The 8,406-nt window shown below is 34.3% G+C and overlaps 1 protein-coding gene across 4 annotated transcripts in view; it reads right to left on the reverse strand.

The window, feature by feature from the left end:
* The window catches only part of LOC126965380 (non-lysosomal glucosylceramidase), a 43,735-nt gene extending 36,015 nt beyond the window's left edge, over nt 1–7,720 (reverse strand). The window contains exons 1-5 of one of the 4 annotated variants that reach the window (XM_050808940.1): nt 7,702–7,720; nt 5,688–5,852; nt 5,460–5,548; nt 2,966–3,146; nt 336–498 (exon numbers count right to left, since the gene is read on the reverse strand). In XM_050808940.1, coding sequence (XP_050664897.1) covers nt 336–498; nt 2,966–3,146; nt 5,460–5,548; nt 5,688–5,845 — 591 coding nt within the window. In that variant the 5' untranslated portion in view covers nt 5,846–5,852; nt 7,702–7,720. Of the gene's footprint in view, nt 1–335; nt 499–2,965; nt 3,147–5,459; nt 5,549–5,687; nt 5,853–5,976; nt 6,159–6,180; nt 6,418–7,701 lie in introns of those variants that run through there. The other 3 variants (XM_050808937.1, XM_050808938.1, XM_050808939.1) reach the window with 3 other exon arrangements.
* Between the last annotated feature and the right edge of the window lie 686 nt (nt 7,721–8,406).

Below are 8,406 nucleotides of genomic sequence, written 5' to 3' on the forward strand. Positions count from 1 at the left end.
AATATATGTAAATACTAGCTGAGCCAGCAAACATTGTATTGCCGATATTAAAATCTCGATACAAAAGTAACTGTTGATCGTAGATGGGTGAAAATTTGAAGTTGTATGTATTTTTTAATGCTGACTCATAATCATAATAATTAAAAAAAAAACGTGTGGACCACCCTTATTTAGGGGTAATGAAAAATAAACGTTTTCCGATTGTCAGACCTACCCAATATGCACTCAAAATTTCATGAGAATCGGTCAAGCCGTTTCGGAGGAGTTCAAAGTTTAACACCATGACACGAGAATTTTATATATTAGATATTAAAAAAGTAACCTTGTATACATACTTTGTAGTTATGAGGTATTACTGGTGATATCTGTCGACACACTAGTTTGATGCCGTATTTTGATAGATCGTACGTTGTCCAAGCTCTTGGATACAGTGCTGTGTATTCACACTCGGAACCATTCAAATTCCACTCCCACGACGATGGTGCCTTTTTTGGTTTGCTAAAAACAAATATAACTTACATTGTTGACGGCCCATATAGCCCAATGGTTAGTGATCCTGACTACTAAAATAGAGGTACCGGGTTCGAACCCCGGTAGGTGCAATCATTTATATGATGAATATAGATGTTTGTTTCCGAGTCATGGATGTTTATATGTATTTATGTATGTTTAAGTATGTATATTGTATTAAATATATCGTTGTCTTGTAGCCATAGTACAGGCTATGCCTAGTTTGGGGCAAGATACCTTGTGTAAAAGTGTGTCAATATTATTATTATCATTTTCCTTACGTTTTTCTGGCTACAAAATTCTAAATGTCGGTAAAAAACATGAGATGAAGAGATGAGTCTGAGCACGCATAAGGGTTATATTTCAACGGGACACCACCGTGTGGCGTCACCGTGGTGTCCGTAAGCTACCAAACTAGACACCATACAGACACCAGAGTCATGACGCGTCCGACCTGATGGCGCCACCAAATTGATTACGCAACCACACGGACACCAGATAAGTAACTCTCTATAGAGCTGTACACTTATTCTGGCCAAATACTAATACAATAATTATAATTAAACAAAATATTACATTTGAATTTGGAATCTGTCATTTTTATATGATTGTTCATTGAGTTTTCTCATTTTGGCGCCAATACATTGTATAATATTTTGCGATATTAAAGTGGAGTGGGGTGATAAAGAGAACCGAATCGCCGTGATTGCATTACAAAAAGTAGGCATGGAGCCAAATGAAATTTTCAAAACTCTCTAAACGCTTGGTATTAGTAAAATGTTTGTGTAGCGGGCTATTAATAGGTACAATGAGACCTCCTCTGTTTGTGAAAGAAAAAGATCTTGCCGTCCACATAGTGTTCGTACGAAAAAGGTGGTCAAAGCAGTAAGGGAAAGAATACTAAGAAATCCTGTCTGAAAGCAAAAGATATTATCTCAGAAGATGAAGATAGCACCTAGAACCATGTTCCGTATTTAAAAAGATGATCAGGACTTCCAGCCCATAAGAGACATACTGGTCATTTTGCAGAGACTGGATAACCTTCACGATCACCTCTGTCAATAGAAAACTCTTTACTATTTTAGTTTTCGCATCATTGACGTACCATAAACATCTAGGCTCACAATCACGCTCAAAAATTGTCCTGCAAAACTCTGCCTACACGTATAGTAGGCAGAGTTTTCGTTCGAATTATACAATATCGAAAATAGACTTTGAACATTACTGCCACGAAATAAGGTGTTAATTGTAATGTTATCTGTTAAATAAGGTGATAAAGTTAATGTGAGTTTTGTACATAGACTATGAATATTACTGTCACGAAATAAGGTGTTAATTTTGTTTATCAGAATAAGAGACGAGACGAGCATCACGTTCAGCTGATACGCCCTGCCCATTACAATGCAGCGCCGCTTAGGATTATTGAAAAACCCAAAAATTCTGAGCGGCACTAGATCTGCGCTCGTCACCTTGAGACATAAGATTTCAAGTGTCATTTGCACAGTTATTTCACTAGCTACGGCTAACGGCGCCCTTTACACCGAAACACGGTAATGCTTACACATTACTGCTACACGGCAGAAATAGGCGCCGTTTGAATTTGAATGAATTCTTTACTGGTATGTGTATGCGCCGCATGAACATTCTTTGACAACCTTTTACTAGGCGATTGGAAGTCTATCCCCCTTATTCATAATAGTCTGCTAACTTAAAGCATTGCTAATTCTCAGTCTGTCTTCTTCTATCGACCTAAGTCAGAATGAGAAATAACACTCTGTAGTGGCTGTTTTCAGTTAGCGGACCATTATGAATAAGGTGGTAGATGTTTATAGTACATCAATATTTAGAATAGATGTTTTTAGTAGTCCCATGTATTTGCTGTTTACTCCTCATGTTTCCATTGATGCACATATTTTTTTGCATTATATTAAGTATGGTAGTTTTATTGTATTCATGTTGGAATTGCTTGTGTACATGTCTTTTAAGGGGATAAGAAGTACCGGATGAGACTTTATAATGCCAATAAAAATACACAAATTTCTACTGTCCGTGATTATAAAACTCTTGTTATTATATAATAATAATATTGACACACTTTTTACACAAATTATCTTGCCCCAAGTTAAGCATCTATAGCCTGTGTTATGGATCACAAGACAATTATATATTTAATAGAATATACTTACTTATACATACATAAATTCATATAAACATACATAAATACATTTAAACATCCATGACTCGGAAACAAACATGCATATTCATCATATAAATGCTTGCACCTACCGGGATTCAAACCCGGGACCTCTAGCTTATTAGGTAGGATCGCTAACCACTTGGATATAGATCGTCTATATATTATAATGAACAAATAATTATATTACAAATAGTGAGTCAAGAAACTTTCAGTATGACACACATATTATTTAATATTTTATTATTTCAACATACTTACTTATATGTAGATAAAACTGATTGGAAAATAGTGTCATTATTTTCATTTCTTATATTGACAATGAACTGACATTCTGGCACGGTAACATATTCATACAGGCCGGGATTCAATTGAAACCTACAAAATTCGCCTTTGAACCCCCTTCCAATTGTGCCACCACCAATACCACCGATTGGACAACCTTATGTGAAAGAAAGAGAAAATATTAATTATACTGTTTAAAATAACTGTACATTTCATGCCAATAGGTCTGCTGGATCTCTGTGACTATACTAAATTATAAGACAAGATTAATACAATACTCTTACCGATAAGTACCGATCAAATCCCGTCTAGCAGGTAAATGTGTACCAAATAAATTACTATTACTAAATAATGTTACCTGGTATTAATAGTTTCACTGTATGATTTTACTAAAGCTTTTGATTTTTTTTTTTATGGAATAGGAGGACAAACGAGCATATGTAGCACCTGTTGTAAAGTGATCACCGCCGCTCACATTCTCTTGCATCACCAGAGGAATCACAAGAGTGTTGCCGGCCTTTAAGAAAGATGTACGCGCTTTTTTTGAAGGTACCCATGTCGTATCGTCCCGGAAATACCGCACAAGGAAGCTCATTCCACAGCTTCGTAATTCGAGGAAGAAAGCTCCTTGAAAACCGCACTGTGGAGGACCGCCACACATCCAGATGGTGGGGATGATATCCTAACTTGTGGTGTGTCGTGTGAATGATTGTGAATAGAATGATACAAAATATGTTGGTGGGTCAATAACAAACAAATTATTTCAAAAAATGAATATCTATAACCACTAAAACCATAGACTTAGAGTATTCTCACGTATTTTACATCTTCTACTTAGTACTACAGTTGAATTAATAATAATAAATAATAAACTTTATTTCACAAAAACAGGTTCACAACACTTTAATATAATACTACGTCTTAAAAATTAACTTATCTTAAATAAAATACAGTGTTGAATTGAAACTCTGATACCCATGATAAGATCTAACTTGTGTTTTAAATCAAAATTAATTAAATCATCAGACTTCATATTGACATTCTACAACCAAGTGTTTTGTGAGAAACTTCTTGCCTTACACAGCCACTGTATCAAATCAATCGATAGTATTCGATATGATTTAGGCAACTTTAAGCTTAGAGCATACAACACCTTAAGGTCCAGCAACACATCTATTGAGCTCTGGTGTTGCGAATGTCCGTAGGCCGTTACCTCACTACATTCCATCACATGAACCCTTGCCCAATTGAAGAAAATGTTTACAATCCCAAAAGCCATTTGTCATATCACCTCTCTTCAACAACACTTCCCTTAAAGCCTCACCAGTATTGGAATACTGGGTCTCAAAATTTCGAGTGATTGGAAATTCCGTGGTCATCTGTAGGGCAAAGCCAAATTGGCTTCGAAATACAGAATAGACCATGGCAATACTTCAAGCAATTATATGCTCAAAGATCTATAGAAGATTCTGAATTAACAGGCAGGGAAAAATTTGGGCATTACCCAATTTCAGTGGTGGTAAGGTGTGGTGTAAACTATAACGGAATGAATAAGCCATATTTTAATGAAAAGATACAATTCTTGAGGTGTTTAAGCCTTTTAACAACATCAGTTTTCTATTCAGTTTATTCTTTCTTATTGTAAAATACTCTATTGATTGAAAAGAGTGGCTGTAGAGTTTCTTGTATGTTCTTCTCATGAGCTCAACTTTTTCTGAACAAATGGTAGATTCAGTAATTTAAAAGAAATGTTTATAGTGATGATTGAAAAACACTTACTTTAAGCCTAATTGAATAAAGTTTATTAGACTTCAACTTTAAAAGTTTCTGATGTCATCAGAGCTGAAAAAATGGCTCTAGTTCCAATCTTATTCTGCTTGATTATGAGTTTTGGAGAGTATAGCATGCTTTACATGGAAAGGTCTTGATTAGATAAGATTAAAATTGATTGATTTTGGGTTGATTGATGACACTGAGTTTTTTCTAAGTAAACAGAATTGTAAGCTATTCATGTTCAAACATTACATGAACAGTTACATTGAAAATCCAAATACTGTGATAATTATTATAAATTTACTATTACAAATAAAATAATATTTTAGAAAATTTATTGAATTAGGTGTTACTTTGCGGAAATACATAATTATACAAATGATTTAAGTTTTCTTTAGTGTTAATTCCGCCAATATTTCTTTTTAAAACAATTCAACATGTGTTTCGCCTCTACACGAGGCATCCTCAGGACGTGTTATCTCGCCAAAATCTGGCACAAGACTGAATATTCAGTCTCAACATGTCTTGAGGATGCCTTGCGTAGAGGGGAAACACATGTCTAATTGTTAATAAAAACAAATATTGGCGGAATTAACACTAAAGAAAACTTAAATCATTTGTATAATAATATTTTAGTCTTATGATTGTCATAACATAAATGGAATTATACTAAAATTTTAGGATAATTTTAACATACCATACATTCTTTGTGCAGATATTAAGTTTATATAATCCATAATTGGTCGCTTTTTATTAATTTTTTGACCTATGTAATATTTTAGGTACCTGAAATATTAATAACACATTATTTATAATCAAAGTACTCAATGTACATTAATACAATTACAAATAATGGAAATTTATTCTTGCCAGATATATTAAACAATATTTATCTATTATTATTATATTATTATATATATCATACCTTGCCGACAAAGGCATCAAGTCAAATATTTGCTTAGGCCTTGGTTTAATTATTTGTTTGCTTTGAAGCGGAAATTCATGATTGAGAGCTAATTTAAGCCCATATTTTGGTGGTACATCTAACGTCACATCATATGTGGTGTCTCCTGTTGCTTCCATTTTTGTTCTGAAATTGAATTTAAATATGTTTAAATTATTATTTACGTGTTATTTACATACAAACTCAGTCTTGTTGGAGATCCTCAACAACGTAAATAAAATCTAGACAGTGAGGGTCTCGTTTCGAATACCTTTACTCATGATTCACGTACATTTTTAGGTAAATTGCCGGAAATAAAAATAAAAAAAATCTAGTTTTTTGGCGATTTTACAACACAGAATTCTAACTTCTAATATATTTCACAAAACTACAAATATAGATTATTATAATATTTCATGACATAAACTGTATTCAATATTTACATTTCACAAATCAAAAAGAGAAAAATATTTACTCTAAATCCACAATAATTCCGCCTTCCGTTTTCACTAATCACTTGTCTGAACTCTGAACGTAGTGTTTAAATTCTCTTTGCACTTGTCTTCAGAATTCAGATTTCAGAGCAATAATATTAAAATAAATGAGTTGTCACTTGACTTCAGAACTCAGAAGTTCAGACCAGAAAATATCTTATTTACTCTAACGAGCTTCAGACAGCAGACTTCAGCCGGGCTATTCTACACGTCATATTCTACAAATAAAAAGTAAAAACTGCACATCAACTGGCCAAACTATTGAAACTAGGTAGGTAGGTACTACCTAGGTAGGTACCTACATAGGCTAAGTAATAAGTATTGACTTGATTATGGAGTTGAAGTTAACAAATCACAGAAGTCTGAACGATAACGAATGACAGTGACAAATGGCATACGGGCTAACTTAGAATAATAACGCTATAACACTAAGCGGGCTAAGCACGGGGTTCCTTCCGAAATCGGGGGTCGATTATCAATAGCCACTTTAACAATGACGATTGCCGAGGAATCGAGTTTAATTGTCACATAACAGCATCTACATAAATAAACCCGAAAATAAATGCTTATAATATTAAAATAAATGCTTAGCTTGATAGTTTTCCAATTACAGAGCATAATGCGACTCAGTGCCGCACAATGCCGAATTGTGCTGATGCTTAATTGGAACATGAATTAGTTTTGAAATTTACCAGCAGAGTGCGTGTGTACAAAACTAAAATTTTTTTTAACACAGTCTGAATTAAGTTTTATTATTTCCAAAAAAACTACGACGACACAAAAGCCTTCAAAATTTTTTCAGCAATAAGCAATATTTCTACCGATAGTAAATAAAATTTGGAGCAATGCCAACTTATAGGAAAAACACACGTTAATTTTCTGCCACTCAGTTGGTATCTATTCTACGCATCACGCGAAAGCAGTACCTACTTTTGAGAAGGCCTATCCGCACTCGCACGTGAATCACAGCGCGCATCACGCAGCGAAGTGCGGTGCGATGTGCGCCGCGACCGTCAACAGTCCACATTGCAGGGTTCGCGCCGGGCTCAATATAGTTCGCACTCTTGACGCGTACGCACGTCTTAATTTTCTCAATTAAAGTTTATTTGTAGTAGGTATGGACAGTGAAATCACTACAGCATCTGTCTTACTACGCTGCTCTTTGGCAATTTATAGTTTTATATTTATACATATTTACATTACATACATTTATACAGTTGTATATTTATATACGCCTTAAAGAAAAAACGAACAATTCAAAAGAAGCACAGGAAACGGAGATGGTGGATTACCACCATACACCAAAACAGAACCAGGTCAGTACCATACCAAGTTACTTTCTTGTAGAGGTTAGAATATACTAAGTACCTACTAGTTGGGCGAAACGGGGACATCAGGCAGATTCCATACAAACTTGGTCTAAAAAAAATTGCGTGGCGAGACCCGGGACTATTTGCAATAGCTAGTTCATATAAATACCAAAAAAAAATATATGTACTTACGGCGTATTTTATGAGTGATGTATCATCAGCAAACAACACAATTTGATATTTATCCTTTGCAATATAAGGGAGATCATTTATATAAATAAGGATTAGAAAAGGTCCTAAAATAGAGCCATGTGGAACCCCCATTTTAACTGTTGATCCAGAGGACCTCTTTCCATTGATATCCACCTTTTGTATTCTACAATTTAAATAGGATGTCATTAAGTCCAATGCTTTATTTTTAATACTGTAATGGTGAAGTTTTCTAACTAATGTTTCGTGTTCAACACAATCGAACGTCTTGGATAAGTCACAAAAGACGCCAAGTGCATCATGAGACTCCTCCCAGGCTTCAAATATATTATGTATCAAGTCAATACCAGCATCGGTAGTTGAACGACCGTGGGTGAAACCAAACTGTTTGGAGTGCAATAAATTATTATGGAAAAAATGACGAAGCAATTGATTTAAAATTAACTTATCAAAAATTTTACTAAAAGTGGGTAAGTACAGATATTGGTCTATAATTAGTAGAGTCACTGGTACAACCTGATTTAAACAGTGGAACTTTTACCAATAGATTAAAATAAAATGAACTTATAGATGCTCGATAACTTTGTCTTTTGTTACAGTGCAACTATGGAGAAGCTTTTGAACGAACTAGTAGCAGAACCTTCAGATTAATTCAAAAAGTTTTCCCGGATGTCATTAAATGATTTT

This window comes from Leptidea sinapis, chromosome 7 (assembly GCF_905404315.1).
Source record: "Leptidea sinapis chromosome 7, ilLepSina1.1, whole genome shotgun sequence".
NCBI lineage: Eukaryota > Metazoa > Arthropoda > Insecta > Lepidoptera > Pieridae > Leptidea > Leptidea sinapis.